Here is a 20,151-nt window from a genome sequence, read left to right on the forward strand (position 1 = left end):
TGCCAGGCTACCATCCAAGCCGTTAATATTTCCTCCGTGTATTGTTAAATTATTATTTTACAGCAGCGGTGTAGGTCCATGCCTGCCATAAGTACGCTATGATGTGGTTTCCTTGGGCCCCAGCTTCTGGAAAAAGGCAGTACATACGAAAGAATGACCCCGAAAAAAGCCACTTTGTCGGTTACAGTCGCTGGTCTGTAATACCGTGTGGATCAATTACAAAACACCGTGTCCAATAGAACAACATTAATTTGAAATACAGGCCCGGTTAGCATGTTTTTTCAGTTAACAGCAAAAATGTACCTCAGTTTACATACACTTTCTGAGTAGCATACGATATAAAACATGTTTTTATACTTTTACATGCAGATATGAAAGTGATAAATGAACATTAAATGCTACTTTTACTTTCATTGAAAACGTATCTGCTCCCAAAGAATTAACGTTATTTTTTAATGGGAATAATTGACTTGGTTAGCATCTGTTTCGGTTAAAGGCGGACCTTCTTAAAGGTTCCACTGTGTAAATGTTTCGTATTATCCTATTCACTGCACGGCGGTCGTGTGGTTAGCGCGCAGACCTCACAGCTAGGAGACCTAGTAATAAAAACATAATAAAATAATAATAATAATAATAATAAAAATAAATAAATAAAAATACATAAATTGAGAATAAAATAAAATAAATTAAATTACATAAAATAAAATAAAATAAAATTACATTAAATAAAATTTAATTAAAGGGCTGCACGGCGGTCTAGTGGTTAGCGCGCAGACCTCACAGCTAAGATACCTGAGTTCAATCCCATCCTCGGCCATCTCTGTGTGGAGTTTGCATGTTCTCCCTGTGCATGCATGGGTTTTCTCCAGGTACTCCGGTTTCCTCCCACATTCCAAAAAAACATGCTAGGTTAATTAGCGACTCCAAATTGTCCATAGGTATGAATGTGAGTGTGAATGGTTGTTTGTCTATATGTGCCCTGTGATTGGCTGGCCGCCAGTCCAGGGTGTACCCCGCCTCTCTCACCCGAAGACAGCTGGGATAGGCTCCAGCACCCTCCACGACCCTTGTGAGGACAGGACTACCATTTAATACATAGTATTTATTGATATTCTATCATATTACTTTTATAAAAACTGTCATAAAAATTATGACCTCAATACTTGACCGATGTCATCGTTTGTCGTTAATCAGCTAAGTTGATAAGACCAGATTAGAGTACTTTATGTCTTAAGTCATCAGTTCTTATGAATTTGTCTCGGAAATCTATCAATGAAGAAAAACTTGAAGAGCAGCAGTTGTTACGTAACGGCGTCCCCCAAGGGAACGAGAGCGCCGAAGACGACGTTGTACGACAAGGGGTTGTTCCACCGCTGATATTTATAGATTACATTCACGCTATAAAGCCTCTGATAAATAAATTCCCCTTGACTTTACCGAGCGGCGCGGCGCCCCCCCACCCCCCTCCCCCGGGGTACGTGGTTGCGTATCTATTTTTAAAAGCAGCGGATCTGAACAAGTTTACCCACTGGAGCGCGTCTCTCTATTTCCAGCTTCAAGGAGCATCGTTTTATTTTTTCGAGGTGGCCGGTTCTTTTATTTCGGGATGCGGAGTTGCCGTAAATAGCTCGGACTCATTGCGTGCCCCCCTGGTCCCCCCACGTTCACACGATACACGCATTCGCCAATCTACATTTATGCTTACTGGTGGGCGAGCTACTACTGTATGTGGTCCTGGTTGCTAGGCAGAATTTGGGGTAGCCCAATTATCAGTGCAGTCTGAATTTGGGGTACCCCCCCTCAACCCCCCAGTATGCAGGATTAATTATACAACAATTCTTCTCTCTCCCATCAGGTTGAGCCAGCTTTCTCGACCGTCCACTTCAGTCAAGGTGTGATCAGGTAAACAGACTTTTCTCCTCTTCCATTTCCTTTCATTCAAAGGCCCGCATATTAATCCCCCCCCCCCCCCCCCCCCCCCACGCCCCCACCACTCTGACATGAGGTTATCCAGACTTGGCTAGCACGGAGTAATACACACATGACTGACGGCTTGCTTACAGTGGCATTGTCTTAACATTCTTGGCGTGGTTATTTCACCAACGATCTGGAATCTTATCAAAAGCCCGAGCTGGCCTTCCCTCCTTCCTGTGGCCTTTTTATCAGACGCACACACACGGCGTAAAAACGCTCTAATTATTAACCGGGGGTAAAAGGGCAGCACGGCGGCCAGCTCGGCACCGTAGAACAATGGGTGTGTGGGGGGGACGGGGACGCATGGGCCGATATCGAAGAACAACACTCCCTCATGACGACCAATGACTTACGAGTAAAAGGTTATCGTGTTCGGATTCAAGTTCAAAGTTGTGCCGCTCTTGTTGTACAATCTGTGATTGTTTATGATTATGTGGCAAACATTGTATGCACATAAAGTGGAAAGGAAGGCGGGTCGCTAAAAGCGTATAATTATTATCATCAACTTGGCAAATGGTACAAATATTTCAGCTTTCTTCTTAAATCATCTTTGGATGTTTTCATTTCTTAATATTATGACTTTGTTACCATAATATAGGATCTAATATTGGATATAGTTCATCTTCAAACAGCTAAAATAATAAGGATGAAGAGTCTTGAACCAGTCATGATGTGCCATATATATATATATATATATATATATATATATATATATATATATATATATATATATATATATATATATATATATATATATATCACTATATGGACAGTTACTATGGTACCCATTATGTCATTGGATGGTCATATCACCTTGTACTTTGGTACATGACAAAAAATAAATAATAAAAATTAAATAAAATTAAATAAAACGGCTGCACGGCGGTCTAGTGGTTAGTGTGCAGACCTCACAGCTAGGAGACCAAGGTTCAATTCCACCCTCGGCCATCTCTGTGTGGAGTTTGCATGTTCTCCCCGTGCATGTGTGGGTTTTCTCCGAGTACTCCGGTTTCCTCCCACATTCCAAAAAAAACATGCTAGGTTAATTAGCGACTCCAAATTGTCCATAGGTATGAATGTGAGTGTGAATGGTTGTTTGTCTATATGTGCCCTGTGATTGGCTGGGAAAAGCAGTAGAAAATGAATGAATGATTAAATTAAATTAAATTAAATTAAATTAAATTAAATTAAATTAAATTAAATTAAATTAAATTAAATTAAATTAAATTAAAAATATTAAATTAAAAATATTATATTAAAAACAATTATATTAGGAAAGCAGGAAGTGAACAAATGTAACAGTTACTGATTGTAAAAGTACCAAATGGAGGGGTAGGATTTAATAAGCTTTGCTTCTTCCTACTCCTTTTGGACATGTGGAACTGTGAACTGATTATGTGATGCATTCAATTGTAATCTGATGCATGTTCAAATGAAATTAAACCATTACCATAATATTCTGCCTTTAGTCCCTTATGAGAACTTTTTCCACAAACAATTTTTTCAAAAATATTTGTTTCTAATAGATTAACTTAAAAAAATATATAAAAAACTTTGAACTTTACACTCCTAAAATAACATTTTCTAATTGGAACGTATAGTAGGAGTCTTGGTACTCTTGGTAGCACGGCACGTAGAAAAGGAGTGAACAGGGAAACGCTGCTGAATAAATGAGGATGACGAGCAGCCCTAATCTCCTAAACTGTTACACATCACAAGCGATCCCGTAGGAAGCTCAGATACGGCGAGCCCCAATTAACATTCTCCACGGGTGGACTCAGCCCGACTCCGCCCTGTGCGTTAACTTCAGGACATCCTCTCACTAGTGGCTGTCAAACGGGTCAGCGTGAGATCTGACAGCGGAACTTCACAGGTTAGCCCGTGGAGGAAAATCACATCCAGGAGCGAAACCCGTCCAGTCGCTGCCTTCCCGAGTGGTAAAGTGTTTATACAGCTGCAGGCTGTCATGGAGTAGAAGTTCTAGAACGTCAGTCGTTATCTGGGAATGTCGTTATCTTCGCTGTTGTCGAATTAGAGAACAACCTAACGCGGATGGGACTAAGATTAAAGTCCAAAAGTCCAAATTCTGTTTGCATCTATACACCAAAGAACTTTATTCATTCATTTTCTACCGCTTTTTCCTCACGAGGGTCGCGGGGGTGCTGGAGCCTATCCCAGCTGTCTTCGGGCGAGAGGCGGGTACACCCTGGACTGAAACAACTACAGTTCCCATGATGCTTTTGGAAGACAGACCCTTGTATTAGTATCACACGTTTTAATAGACGTCCTGTTTTGATCTGACAAATCTTAAGTACGTTTGATCAAGTGTGGTATTACGATTACGCTTGCAGGGGTGCTGGAGCCTATCCCAGCTGTCTTTGGGGCGAGAGGCGGGGTTCACCCCGGACTGGTGGCCGGCCAATCACAGAGCACATATAGACAAACAACCATTCACACTCACATTCATACCTATGGACAATTTGGAGTCGCTAATTAACCTAGCATGTTTTTGGAATGTGGGAGGAAACCGGAGTACCCGGAGAAAACCCACGCATGCACGGGGAGAACATGCAAATTCCACACAGAGATGGCCGAGGGTGGAATCGAACTCGGGTTTCCTAGCTGTGAGGCCTGCGTGCTAACCACTATTCATTCATTTCATTCATTAATTTTCTACCCCTTATCGTTACGGGGCTCACGGGGGTGCTGGAGCCTATCCCAGCTGTCTTTGGGCAAGAAGCGGGGTACACCCTGGACTGGTGGCCAGCCAATCACAGGGCACATATAGACAAACAACCATTCACACTCACATTCATACCTATGGACAATTTGGAGTCGCTAATTAACCTAGCATGTTTTTGGAATGTGGGAGGAAACCGGAGTACCTGAAGAAAACCCACGCATGCACGGGGAGAACATGCAAACTCCACACAGAGATGGCCGAGGGTGAAATTGAACCCTGGTCCTCCAAGCTTTGAGGTCTGCGTGCTAACCACTTATCCACCGTGCCGCCCCCAAAGAACTTTATAATCTCACTAAATCCGAGCGTTTTATTCACAATAGAAATAGCATTAGATGGCTAGGAAGTCCATGAACATGCGGGGGGGGGGGGGGGGGGGGGGTCATCTACTGTTGACGGAGCCCAAAAGTGGAACTCTGCCAAACTCTGTGGATGTCACTAATCCCATTGTTGCAGCACTTGTAGGTTGCGTTCAGGGCACCGGAGTTGAACCACAATAGACAACGCCGTCTTTTCTCATCCGTTGTAACGACATCACAACAATGGCACCTTGGAAAAGCCCGGAAGACACTGTAGCTGTCCGATGTCGGGCCAACACCTTCCCTGTCTCCTTCAGCAGATGGAAGAGATGCGGAGAGTGGGAATGAGTGGAGAGTAGCTATTTGGAGATTTGATGGGCTTAAGGAGCACAAATAACGTCCATCTGGTGGAAATGGCGCTTAAAGGAAATTGTACGGGGAAAACTTTTTCCACCGAAGGTCACATTTTAAATTCTATTTTTAGAATCAGCGGCGGGCCACAAACGGCTCCCGGGCCACACATTGGACACCCGTGACATCGTGTATGCAGGCTATTTTGCATGATTTGAAATGACATGAAGGCACACACGGAGGTGGTTGTGTGGTGTGGTTTTTTCCTATAGAATGAGGTTCAGGCTGGGGGGGGGGGGCGGGTGGGGGTGGGGGGGCGTTGTACCAAAACATGTGTTGGTATGGATGCAGGGAAAATATTTAGGTCACAGGCTGGTGGTATCAGGAAGGTCCTGACAGATGGCCGTAGAGCATTAATTCCATACCATTGTCTTGGGGCGGGGGCGGCACGGCGATGGAGTGGTTAGCGCGCAGACCTCACAGCGAGGACACCGGGGTTCAATTCCACCCTCTGCCATCTCTGTGTGGAGTTTGCATGTTACATGCTAGGTTAATTGGTGACTCCAAATTGTCCATAGGTATGAATATGAGTGTGAATGGTTGTTTGTAAGTATTTTAGAATTAATCTAATTTATTTTGGTATTAATCGAGTTACTTACAACAAAATAAATAATAATAACAAATAAAATGGAACATGAAGTACCGGGGGCTGCATGGCGGTCAAGTGGTTAGCACGCGGACCTCACAGCTAGGAGACCAGGGTTCAATTCCACCATCGGCCATCTCTGTGTGGAGTTTGCATGTTCTCCCTGTGCATGCGTGGGTTTTCTCCGGGTACTCCGGTTTCCTCCCACATTCCAAAAACATGCTAGGTTAATTAGCGACTCCAAATTGTCCATAGGTATGAATGTGAGTGTGAATGGTTGTTTGTCTATATGTGCCCTGTGATTGGCTGGCCACCAGTCCAGGGTGTACCCCGCCTCTCGCCCAAAGACTGCTGGGATAGGCTTCAGCGACCCTCGTGAGGGAAAAGCGGTAGAAAATGAATGAATGAATAAATTTTATTTTATTTAATTTTATTTAATTTTATTTAATTTTATTTAATTTTATTTAATTTTATTTAATTTTATTTAATTTTATTTAATTTCATTTCTTGCGTCAAGAGGACACTAACCACCCAATCCCACTTCTCTGCCTCTCAGGTGTCAACATGGCCGACAAGATGGACGACAATGCGGAGTCGGAAGAAAAGAAGCAGCTGATTTTTTTGACACCACACCCACGCCAGCAACCTTTGAGCAAAGCGGTGGAGGGTAGCCTCCAACGAGACACGAGGGAGCGTCTTGCCCCTTCCCGGAGAAGCCTTCCGAAATCCCAAGCTGGTGAGAAGGCGACGTCTGGCGTCCTCCTCACCTCCGTCTGTGAGGATCCGGTCGACCTTCAAGGGAGGACGTGACCCCCCCCCCTCCTACTCCCTCCGTCCCCTGATGCCATACTACTGAATGCTGACCATGAACCTGACCTTTCCGTCTTCGTCTGTGTGCTTGTCCGTCCGTCGGCTGTCAATCTGCACCAAGTGCCATCGCGTCATTACATTCCTCCGCACTTTGCACTGACGTCATCATCATCATCATCACAGACTTAGCTTTCCATGCATGATGCGGCCTTTCTCGTTAATGCAGACGCTTTTTATTTGGAAGCTGCAAACACCCCCCGACCCCCTCCCCCCCAACCCCAATTAACTTGAATGTGACTTCATCATGTAAAGCCTGTAAACCAGGGGTGTCCAAAGCTTCTCTAACCAAGGGCGGCCCATAGAAAAATAGAACAACTTTGATACTCAATCCCAATTCAATCCGATCATATTGGTTAAATATTGGACAATATATTTTATTTTTTTTTATTGAAATTAATTTCCTGACTACCTAAATACGTACGATTAAATGTTATCTATAAATTTATTTTACTATTTTTTCTCCTTTGGACAAAGTCAAAGCCAATAAAAACAAAAGTCTACTTATTTCTGGATAATTTTTAAAAGTCAATGAAAAAACAATTGTTGAAATGACATAGTATAAAGTATTCTTCAATCCAATCAAATTGAGACAAATGCCTTTTTTTTTAGAAAAACAAATTCTAAATATTCTTAAAAATACTTTATATTCTAAAAATAATTATTTTTTAAAGTCAAACATTATACCAGACGATGGATTACTTTTTAAAGGTTTTTAATCTACAATTGTTAAATTAATAATACAATTATTTTGATTTTTTAAAAACGTTTTGTTTGTCAATTAAAAAAATTATAAGTTCTAAAAAAAAAATTGAAATATGTGGGTACAATTTTTTCTGTTAATTTAAAATAGTTTTTTTTGGACAAAGTCAAATTGGAAAGATTTTTTTTCTAATTGACAATCGTACAAAAAAAATTAAAAGAAAATGTTGCTAGTCAATTAAAAGCGATATGTTTTTTACAGAACAAAAACTTCAAAATATATATTTGTTAAATATACCGCAGGCCAAGAAAATAAAGGCACTGCCCCCCCCCCCAGGCTGACCTTTGGACACCACTGCTGTAAACAGACCAAAGCTGCAAACCAACCCAAAACCTGCTGTTGAACACCCGGCACACACAAAGGGACAAATGTAACCATGTGATTTCTCCGTCTCTTGCGGCGTAGCCATGACTCTCGCCACGAAGCGCTGCGGTGCACGAGTCAGTCAATCAGCCTTAAAGCTCTCCCGTCCGCATTCCGGCTTGTTTTCCGTTTAAGCCTCACGCGCATCCTATCGGAGCTTTGAGCACTTCAATCAGCGTCAGACGAAATTCTGAAGTTTTTTTTTTTGTCATCTCCATGTGAGGGATGAAAGCCGGTTTCAGACGGATCAATCTGGAAATCTAAAATAAAAAAGGACACTGGATTATATATATATATATATATTCATAATTTATAGTATGTATATGTTTTTTTTCTTTCTAAAAGTAAATGAGATCCTATTCTTGTGACTTGGGGATGATTAAGGGGAATTATGATGTATATCAACAGCAATATTTTCTTTGAGGAAACCTTTTATCCACACTGCCTTATCAGTGAGCTGGCTTTCTCTCTCTCTCTCTCTCTCTGATGCTTGGTTTCACGTCGCCGAGACTCTTGTAAAGATAGATTTCACCCAACACAAAGACGGCTATTGTGTGCGTGAGGTGGAAGCGGAAAAAAGTCCTATTAAAAACATGCAATGAAGCCATGCAAGTGCAAGTAAAAAAAAAAACGAAGCCAAATTTTTGACGGAAACCTTAAAAAGCCACTAATTTTGGAACAGGTGCATAAAAGAGAGGAAAAAGCACTTTGAGCTTGCAAGGAGATACAATACACGGATGACTTGAGGAATAAGAGACACTGAGTGTGTGTGTGTGTTTGTGTGTGTGTGTGAGAGAGACGGATAATTAGCTTTAGCTTCTCCGCGTGATGACGCTCACCAAACCTGATGAGTTCACACACGTGCATCCTCTTGAATGAATGAACTAAGCTTCCTCTTAACTTCCTTTCATTGTTTTTAATGCTACCAAATTTGTAATGAATTCTATTAGAGATATATCTATATATATATATATAAATATAGTTATATCATGCAGCAATGGTAATATAATGTAAAGTGATGGCTTTGGATGCAATGTATTTATTTGTGTGATACCATAATGAAGACTCTTCTGTAAAGGGATTTTTTTTTTATAAGTGGTGTTATGTCATTGGAGTTTTTTTCTTGCTTATGTATCTCAATGAAAACACACAACAGTAAGCTCATGTCACGTCACGTTCACACACACACAGAAGGAAGTGCAATGTGATGCTTCGTTTTTTCTAGCTTTTCTACGATGTTTTTTTTTTCAACCGTTTTGCACATTTAAATGTTCAGGGATTTATTAATTTAGCCGTTGTTTTCCCACCTCTGCTACGGAGGTGTCCATTGTCACGTCACCTGAGTCGGTCATGAATTTGACTTGCCAAATTTAGCTGATCTAGCACCAGTCCTCGCATATGCATTGTCTCTTTGTATCCAGTAAATCAATGTTAATCATCACTGAAGTGATGTATGGAGAATGTGCTATTTCTTGTCATACAAGAATGCTGTATATACAGAAACCTATCCTATTTCTGATGTTTGAGCAGAAAACACTGAGGTTTTGTTGTTTTTTTTTTTTTTTTAGGCACGAAGAGACGTGTGAAATGATATTATTCTAGAACTGAACTGTGATGCTCCCCCGCCCCCTCTTTCCCCATCAGGGGTTGATTCAAAATGTACACATCTGTATTTCAAATAAACCTACAGTATTTAATCATCTCACATTTGTGTCACTTACTCTTTGGTGGGACGTGTGGGGGAAACCAACAATGGCGGAAGCAAGAGAAACACAGCAGATAACAGGAGGGAGGCAAGGTGTAATCTGATTGGCTGAAACAGAAGGATTAGGGCGGGTGCTGACGAGGCAACACAGTGGGGCCTGATTTGGCGTGTTTTTCGGTTCATGTTGAAAATATTTCCCCGCTTTGTGTACAGTTTCAGATTAGCATACAATATGGCGCACGTCTTGCCGTGTTATTAATAGACCGCCCGAGTCCAGTTGTGTTCTTTCACTGACAAAACGTCCGGTTAGCATCCCATTCGCTTGCTAACAAAATGGCAACCAAAAGTAGCTTTTGTAAATTAGCTTAAATGCTAACATGCTAACGGCTACCATGCTAGCACCTAGCGAGACAGCCTCAAGTCCCAAAAGTGTTAAGGCAGTCCCATAGTGTCCCCACATCATACCATGTGTGTAGTTGCCTTTAGACATGAGTAAATTAGCTAAAATGCTAACATGCTAACGGCTACCATGCTAGCACCTGGCATGACAGCCTCAAGTCCCAAAAGTGTTAAGGCAGTCCCATAGTGTCCCCACATCATACCATGTGTGTATTTGCCTTTATATTTGAGTAAATTAGCTAAAATGTTAACATGCTAACAGCTACCATGCTAGCACCTAGCAAGACAGCCTCAAGTCCCAAAAGTGTTAAGGCAGTCCCATAGCGTCCCCACATCATACCATGTGTGTAGTTGCCTTTAGACATGAGTAAATTAGCTAAAATGCTAACATGCTAACGGCTACCATGCTAGCACCTAGCAAGACAGCCTCAAGTCCCAAAAGTGTTAAGGCAGTCCCATAGTGTCCCCACATCTTACCATGTGTGTATTTGCCTTTCGACATGAGTAAATTAGCTAAAATGCTAACAGCTACCATGCTAGCCCTAATTCCGGCAATCATTTTTATCGCAAATGTTGATCCAGAAATCTGACTAGAGCGTCAAGCTACCATGGGGGTTTGGCTTAAACCTCGGATTGTGTTGCGAGTGAACAATGGCAATCGAAGAGAGAAGCAAAGTGTTCTGGAACAGAACTAATGCAATAATTCCAGCAATCATTTTATTGCAAATGTTGATCCAGAAATCTGACTAGAGCGTCAAGCTAGCATGAGGGTTTAGCTTAAACCTCAAATTGCATTGCGAGCGAATAATAGCAATCGAAGAGAGAAGCGGAGGGTTCTGGAACGGAATCTAATGCAATAATTCCGGCAATAATTTTTATCGCAAATGTTGATCCAGAAATCTGACTAGAGCGTCAAGCTAGTATGGGGGTTTGGCTTAAACCTCGAATTGCGTTGCGAGTGAACAATGGCAATTTAAGAGAGAAGCAAAGTGTTCTGGAACGGAACTAATGCAATAATTCAGGCAATTTTATCGCAAATGTTGATCCAGAAATCTGACTAGAGCGTCAAGCTAGCATAGGAGTTTGGGGGCGTATGTGTCAAAAACAGACATTGTGATGGGCGTATGAGTTACTTTAACAAGGTCAAGCGTATTAAATCTCCCAGCTCCAGATGGGACCTTAAAGCGTCACAAGTCAAACTGGATTCACGCTTGAGGACGCCGCTCGACGATCAGAAGCCTCACATCCACAGGCAGGGAGGGACGTTACCGCCTGGTTTCGTCCTGTGTGACTTCGAGTGCTGATGTGGAAATGGAAATTCCACCGCTGGCGAGAATGCCTCCCCTTTTTCCTGCCTACGCCCCGGTGTTTCCTGCCCGCCGCATGACTAGGCGTGTTGGTTTTTGACATCCCAGCGCCTGACTTTGGGGGTACACGTTAGCGTGAGTGTGAGAAAGGGTGTGGGTTTCTGTGGGTCATTCGCCAAGCAAGCACTAATCCTCCACTGTGAGCTTCCCGTGGCTGCTGTGTCATCTTCACACGCGTCTAATTAAAGACTTCCCAACCTTTTTGGAACAAACGCAGTGTGTACTTAGTCTTTGCCCTGTCATAGCCACATCCATTAGTTCCATTTGCATACATGTTCAATTCCACTGCCCTCTAATGAGCGTCAGCACAAAGGCGCCCTTTCGTCCTTAAACCCAAAAGGTAAATATTGTGTTTTTTTTTCTCGTCTTCGCACGGCACCCAGGAGCCGCCGTGTCGTGTCTGTGATGTGTCAGTGCATCTGTAAACCACTCAAGGGGACTCTCAGGCCCTTTTTACACACCAGACCTCGCCCCACTGCACCTGAACAATGCACTAGTTCTTTGCCGGACCGAGTCCAGCACTGCGGCGCTGCAAGTAAAATCAAACCTTTGTAAGTCCCCAAAAGACCAGGACTAGGAGAATGCAACACAAGTGTTTTCTGCAATAAATGTCGGAACTTTGACACCGGGTTTAACCATTCTTTCATCACTTTAAGGCAGGGGTCTCAAACTTAATTTACATGGGGGCCACTGGAGCTAGGGTCTGGGCGAGGCTGGGCAAGGTTTTCCAAAAAAAAAAAAAAAAATGCATTTATTAAAAACAGAAAAATGAATAAACTTTGCTTTGGTTCCGATTTTCTACAAGAAAAGCTCTGATAAAACATTCCACTGTTCTCAAATGTCTTACTTTTTATTTTTCTACACAAAATAAGATCAAGAATAAAGAAAATCAATCAGTAATAAATAAATATAATAATAATAAAACGGCAAATAATAAAAACTTAAGAAACCACATATAGTTGGTGGGTAGACAAATGATTTTTTTCAGATTAAAATGAACAAAGCATTATTAGAGCCCTGTAGACATGACAAAACACGACTATAGTCACATTTATACTCTTTTTATTTACAACATATTGCGCCACTGCAGGGTCTTGAGACACATGCTAACTCGCAAACTAGAGAGCTAGCGACCTAAACGGTAGCCTTCAAGTTATTTCCTTTCAACTTAAATAGCCAAAAAACTTACCACTTCCACACGGATAGGGAGGATAACTATTAACAGTTATTTAACCTTTAACATGAACATTAATCAAACGTAATAATTTTTTCTGGGTACATGATACCATACAGCATCCATATCAAACTTGCGCGGGCCACACTAACATTATACTTTCATGTCAAGGCGGGGGCCTCAAACTAGTGTCCTGCCGCATGTTTGAGACCCCTGCTTTAAGGATAATTCTATGCTTTAGGTGGGGGTTTTATTCCTGCATCGCCAAGGACAGCTGAAAACTTTTTGACCAATTTGTGTAGCCGTGATTGGCGAATGTATAAAAGGGATCTACTGTACTTGAAAGAGTTATTGTAAATATGTAAAAGCATAAAACAATGTCAAGCATCCTAAGAATGGTCGGCTAATGGTTAAGAAATGTGTCTTGAGGCTGAAGGTGATATTTCCGAATCATGGCCACTCCAAAGTCACACTTCCACTGCGAATGTCTCACCTCGAGAACCTGGCACCCACCGAAAGACACGGCCAGCAACAACTCACCAAGTGATTAATAACTTTTTTGTAATAATAATAATAACATCCATTTAATGACGTATTGACGCGTTGCATTCTGTCCATAGATTGAACGGCGTGCATTAAAGAAGCTGCAGAGGAAGCATAACATGTCCTCCTCCTCGTCTTCTTCGCTGTCAGGTCACGTGGAATAAGAGATGCGCTTCATGGTGGATTGAACAAGGGCTCAGAGGCAGCGATTCGGGAGGACGTGAACAGCAAGTGATGGTCAGGCCTGTGGCGGTTGCAACAGTCCAAGACGCCATTGCCCGTTCATCGTGTCGTGATGATCACGCTCATCTTCCGTTGTGCCCCTGAGCAGGGGCTTACGATTCATACTGTGCCAGTCAGGGGTTGATTTTTGCACGCGTACAAACAAAGACGTGATGTCAGTGGACAAGAGCGCCCGCTCGGCTCCGACTTCTCCCGCTACGCGTCGAGTGCGAATTCTGGATTGCAGAGTTTTTCTGAATTAAACATGAGCAGCTTTTGCTTGACTTGGCAAAGCGTGAATGATGTCGGTTGGCTTGTGTTGCTATTTTTAGGCCTGGTGCTTCTATATTTAGACGTGGCAGCGTTCACCGATTCAGAAAGAAACACCCGAAGGCTATTTTTATGCGTGCATGCCAGCATCTGCCTGGGTGAACCTCACACGTGAGGCGTAGGGAGGTTTGTGAATGACTGGATGGTGTGCAAAGGCTCGGGTCATGAATGGTTAGCGCTCAGCCTGAATGGGAGCAAAGGATCACGTCACAAAACACAAGCCGGCACCTAGAACTGGATCATAATACTAGAACATGCATTAGAAAATTCATCTTAAAATTAGCCTATCAAATATGATGATTAGTAATAATTACCGAAAACAATCATCAGCTCGGAAAGAAAAAATCACATACAGGATATTTTTAATTGACCCACACCACATCCCAAATATAATATTAACCAAAAAAGTCGCATATTTGCAAAAATAAGTTATATATATATATATATATATATATATATATATATATATATATATATATATATATATATATATATATATATATATATATATATATATATATATATATATATATATATATATATATATATATATATATATATATATATATATATATATATATATATATATATATATAACTTATATATATGGGAAACATGAAATTGAATTAGAGTAATTACATTTAGAGTAATTCCTGAAAACCTAAGGCACACAGATTTGGAGTAGTTGCTGAAGAACCAAGGTACACATATTTGGAGTAGTTACTGAAGAACCAAGGCACACATATTTGGAGTAGTTATTGAAGAACCAAGGCACACATATTTGGAGTAGTTACTGAAGAACCAAAGCACAGAGATTTGTAGTTACTGAAGAACTAAGGCACACAGATTTTGAGTAGTTACTGGAGAGCTGAGGCACACAGATTTGGAGTGGTTACTGAAGAACTAAGGCACACAGATTTGGAGTAGTTACTGAAGAACTAAGGCACACAGATTTGGAGTAGTTACTGAACAACTAAGGCACACAGATTTGGAGTAGTTACTGAAGAACCAAGGCACACAGATTTGGAGTAGTTACTGAAGAACTAAGGCACACAGATTCGTAATTACTGAAGAACCAAGGCACACAGATTTGTAGTTACCGAAGAACTAAGGCACACATATTTGGAGAAGTTACTGAAGAACTAAGGCACACAGATTTGGAGTAGTTACTGAAGATCTAAGGCACACAGATTTGGAGTAGTTATTGAAGATCTAAGGCACACAGATTTGGAGTAGTTATTGAAGATCTAAGGTGCATGTACTTATAGTAGTTACTGAAGAACTAAGGCACATGTATTTAGACTAGTTACTGAAGAACTGAAGCACATTGATTTGGAGTAGTTACTGAAGAACCAAGGCACATTGATTTGGAGTAGTTACTGAAGAACTAAGGCACATGTATTTAGACTAGTTACTGAAGAACTGAAGCACATTGATTTGGAGTAGTTACTGAAGAACCAAGGCACATTGATTTGGAGTAGTTACTGAAGAACTAAGGCACATAGATTTTGGAGTAGTTACTGAAGAACTAAGGCACACAGATTTGGAGTAGTTACTGAAGAACTAAGGCACACAGATTTGGAGTAGTTACTGAAGAACTGAATCACATGTATTTAGAGTAGTTACTGAAGAACTGAAGCACATTGATTTGGAGTAGTTACTGAAGAACTGAAGAACTTCTGACGCGGGGATGGAGAACATCCCATTGGTGGAATTCTCTCAGGTGTCAATATTTTGGGAAATGTGAACGTACACCATTCACCACAGGAATGTTGTACTCTTCTCACACATGGAATTAAGAAAAATGGGATTTATTTGTACTTGGAAAGCTCAGGATATGAACTCACACGTCTGGTCGTTCATGAGCACCACATTCCAGTTGCCGTTTCCGTCACATTAAGAGGAACGTGACATCCACTAAGAAAATATGGCAAGATGGATGGAATAATAAACACGATCGGAGCAATCAAAGCATAGAATAGCGACATTCAGTCGTAAAGTTAAGTGTGTGTGTTTTAGGAAGTGGACTTCTGCATATCTGTGTGTTACATCAACGCAAAGCACAATTAAATTGCATTTGAAATTACAGACGGCTTTTGTTTTTCCTAAAAAAAAAGGGCAAGTGTGAACTGGATGTGAAGCGGTTCACACGCTCACTTGGCTTTCTCGCTGCAACTTCACAGAAGACATAATCACCGCTTTCATCCCACACCAGCCACTTTACATCTGTGGGGCAGAATTCATCTTCAAGTACGCCTGAAATTACTCACACGCCGGCCACATTCAAGCGAGTCAAGCTTACAGTGATTGGTTGTTTTTTTAGCGCTGTGTGGCACGTCCTAAAAATACAAACAAATGAATAACTGCAAAAATTACATAATTAGTAAGAGAAAAATGAATGAATGAAAAAAATATTTTATTCGAATAATGTTGAAATATTAAAGAAAAAATTACTAATGAAAAAACATATTTTAGTAGAATGTTGAAATATTAAAGACAAAATTAATAAGAGAAAAAAATATTTTAGTAGAATAATGTCGAAATATCAAATACAAAATTACTAATAAGAGAAAAACATATTTTAGTAGACTAGTGTTGAAATATTAAAGACAAAATTACTAATAAGAGAAAAATATATTTTTGTAGAATAATGTTGAAATATTAAAGAAAACATTACCAATAAGAGAAAAAAAATATTTTAGTAGAATAATGTTGAAATATTAAAGACTAAATTACTAATAAGAGAAAAACATATTTTAGTAGACTAGTGTTGAAATATTAAAGACAAAATTACTAATAAGAGAAAAAAATATTTTTGTAGAATAATGTTGAAATATTAAAGAAAACATTACCGATAAGAGAAAAAAAATATTTTAGTAGAATAATGTTGAAATATTAAAGAAAAAATTACTAAGAGGAAAAATATTTTAGTAGACTAATGTTGAAATATTAAAGACTTACTAAGAGAAAAAAATATTTTAGTAGAATAATGTTGAAATATTAAAGAAAAAATTACTAATAAGAGAAAAATATATTTTAGTAGAATAATGTTGAAACATTAAAGACAAAGTTACTAATAAGAGAAAAGATATTTTTGTATAATAATGTTGAAATGTTAAAGACAAAATTACTAATAAGAGAAAAAATATTTAGAAATGTTGAAATGTTAAAGAAAAAATTACTAAGAGAAAAACAATATTTTAGTAGAATAATGTTGAAATATTAAAGACAAAATTACTAATAAGAGAAAAAAAATATTTTAGTAGAATAATGTTGAAATATTAAAGACAAAATTACTAATAAGAGAAAAAATATTTTAGTACAATAAGGTTGAAATATTAAAGACAAAATTACTAATAAGAATAAAACATTTTAGTAGAATAATGTTGAAATATTTTTTTTAATTACTAAGAGAAAAAAAATATTTTATTAGAATAATGTTGAAATATTAAAGACAAAATTACTAATAAGAGAAAAAAAATTAGTAGAATAATGTTTAAATATTCTTTTTAATTACTAATAAGAGCAAAAAATATTTTATTTGAATAATGTTGAAATATTAATGACAAAATTACTAATAAGAGAAAAAAATTAGTAGAATAATTAATAAATATTAAAGAAAAAATTACGTATTAATGTCACAATATTAAAAGGAAAATCATAGGGAAAAAGTTTTTACAAGCAAAACAAAAGCAGCAATTTTTTGCTGTGTGACCCTCGCTAGAAAAGGTTTGGACCCCCCAATGGATAGCATAGGTCTCATTTTGGGACCTCCTACTGCCCCCTGTGGAGATGGCGAAGAGTATCACTCCAGTCCCTGGGGGTGTTTTCCGGCTTCCCAGCATGCTTTGCAGCACATTTTTGTAAAACGTTGCTAAAGTGACATGCTTAGAGCGAACACTGTCGAGTCGAAAGTATCAATGTCCAACCAAAGCCTCGTTAGACCATGAGAATGACTTTTTCACACGGGTCAAACCCGGTCACGCCACACTTGACTCTTTCTTTGCTGAGGACTTTGATTCCCAGCAGACATGTTGCACCACAAACACAGGTGGAACCCGTCAGATTTAGGAGGTGTCAGGAAGCTGTCGGTGCTGCACCACCAACACCAACACCACCAGGAGACCCAGGGCCGGCTAAACGTGACCCTGCCATCTGTCATAATCGCACCTCAGCACAACAAGCCTCTCAGCGCCCAGCTGGAAGTCATACTTCCCACTTACTGGGCACTTCATTAGGTATGCCAACACAATACGATTCATTTTTAAATTCTTATTTATTGGGTTTGAGTTTTTCTTTAACCGTGCCTTGATTTGTTCCTTGAATGCAGCACTGTTGTGAAGCATTGTTTTGCTTTTCCAATTCAACTTCAGGGAAAAGCGGTATTAACGCATGTGCAGGTCAGCGGCTTTTTTTTACACAACAATATGACGTCATCATGTCTCCATGTTTTACACTGAAAGACCAAAGCGTCAACAAGCAAAACGTCAGCGCAGCGGCCGAGCCACAAATTAGTCACACCAGAATGTAAAGCGCTCAATTTATAACATTTCGTCTACCAAACAGCTGGCCTACCTGTTTCCAGGTGAGCTCACGGTGGTGGCGGGGCTTAGCTGCCGTGGATAGTGGACTTAATGGCGGCCTGCTTGTACATTTTAGCCGCTGAGGGGGTCGGAATGGGTCCTTCGTCTTGATGACGCTGAATAAGGTTCAGTGGTGTGGAGGGGGTTTATTACAATCGGCACGACAGAAAATATTATGCATATGCGGATTATGGAGTGTATGGAACGGGGCAAAACAGTCAACAAACATCACATCATTTCCTCTCTCCGCACGTGCGCGCCATTTAATCGCTTCCGTGTGTGTAAGCACACACACCCACCTGTGGCCACGCCCCCAAAGAGGAAAAAACAAACCAAGATACCAGCCTGTCTTGCCGAGTGTGATAAGCATATACTAAAGAATAAATAAATACATCGATAAGTACATCCGGGGTTGTACATTCATACACGCTCGTCTCTCGTTTATCTTGGTTGATTTATTCCAGACCTCACTTTAATACGTGAAGGAGGCTTCAATAGTAATACTTATTAGAATATTTTTGGAGTTATGGCCAAGAAACCTGTATTTCTATATATTCTATATATTGTTTAACATATTAATATATTGTTTAACGTTATCAGGTTGAAGGAGTACTGTTACTGGAGTAATCTACTACATCCTGGAGAGGATGTTTTCATACTATATTTCATACTATGTTTGAGTATGAATATGTTCCATATACTATATTTCATACTATGTTTGAGTATGAATGTGTTCCATAAACCATTAGCAACCTTACAATAACCGGGTGGCTCTCATTTTACAAGAAGGTACACAAAACGTTACTAATGAGTAAATTAGTTACTGAAGAACTAAGGCACATAGATTTGGAATAGTTACTTAAGAACTAAGGCACATGGATTTTGAGTATTTACTGACGAACTAAAGCACATAGATTTGGAGTAGTTACTGAAAAACTAAGGCACATAGATTGAGTAGTTACTGAAGAACTAAGGCACATATATTTAGAGTACTTACTGAAGAACTAAGGAACATAGATTTGGAGTAGTTGCTGAAGAACTAAGGCACATTGATTTGGAGTAGTTACTGAAGAACTAAGGCACATAGATTGAGTAGTTACTGAAGAACTAAGGCACATAGATTTGGAGTAGTTACTGAAGAACTAAGGCACATAGATTTGGAGTAGTTACTGAAGAACTAAGGCACATAGATTTGGCGTAGTTACCAAAGAACTAAGGCACATAGATTTGGAGTAGTTACCGAAGAACTAAGGCACATAGATTTGGAGTAGTTACTGAAGAACTAAGGCACATAGATTTGGCGTAGTTACCAAAGAACTAAGGCACATAGATTTGGAGTAGTTGCCAAAGAACTAAGGCATATCTTAACATGTGACTCTGCAAGATACATTCTTCGACGTGTTATCTCCGCAAGATTTAAAATGGCCTTCCTCGTCACTGGTCAGCTTCTGGAGCATCCTTCCTGTTGTCCACGTACATCTGCACACAGTCCCACAGGGCCCGGATGTTGCCGTCGCCGAAGCCGATAACCCCTCTGCGTTCAATCAGCTCCAGGAAGAAGGTGTCCTCCTCAAAGAGGGGCTGGGTGAAAACCTGGAGGAGGTATCTGGAAGGAAGAAGAAACGTGGTGGTTCAGGGTTGAGTGGCTTTATCCTTCCATCTCAGCTCTTTCTTCACCAAGACGGACTGAGGACAGCAACCGAATTACTCCAGACGGTGCGGCGATCCGTTTATCGACCTCAAGCTTTAACCTTTCTTCCTTCGTAAACAAGACCCTGAGATACGTGAACTCCTCCACCCGGGGCAGGACCTCAGTCCTGACCCT

At 40.2% G+C, this 20,151-nt stretch overlaps 2 protein-coding genes across 3 annotated transcripts in view; one reads left to right on the forward strand and one right to left on the reverse strand.

Annotated features, from left to right (window-relative positions):
- Nucleotides 1–9,708, forward strand: part of spns2 (SPNS lysolipid transporter 2, sphingosine-1-phosphate) — a 74,297-nt gene extending 64,589 nt beyond the window's left edge. For both annotated transcript variants that reach the window (XM_058086303.1, XM_058086304.1), the window contains 2 exons: nucleotides 1,856–1,902; nucleotides 6,567–9,708. In XM_058086303.1, coding sequence (XP_057942286.1) covers nucleotides 1,856–1,898 — 43 coding nt within the window. In that variant the 3' untranslated portion in view covers nucleotides 1,899–1,902; nucleotides 6,567–9,708. The remainder of the gene's footprint in view (nucleotides 1–1,855; nucleotides 1,903–6,566) is intronic.
- LOC131137900 (4-hydroxyphenylpyruvate dioxygenase-like protein) overlaps nucleotides 1–20,151 on the reverse strand; it is a 35,659-nt gene that overhangs the window by 9,586 nt on the left and 5,922 nt on the right. Inside the window, exon 5 of the mRNA XM_058086305.1 lies at nucleotides 18,319–19,932. Coding sequence (XP_057942288.1) covers nucleotides 19,761–19,932 — 172 coding nt within the window. The 3' untranslated portion in view covers nucleotides 18,319–19,760. The remainder of the gene's footprint in view (nucleotides 1–18,318; nucleotides 19,933–20,151) is intronic.

Source organism: Doryrhamphus excisus, chromosome 11, assembly GCF_030265055.1.
Source record: "Doryrhamphus excisus isolate RoL2022-K1 chromosome 11, RoL_Dexc_1.0, whole genome shotgun sequence".
NCBI lineage: Eukaryota > Metazoa > Chordata > Actinopteri > Syngnathiformes > Syngnathidae > Doryrhamphus > Doryrhamphus excisus.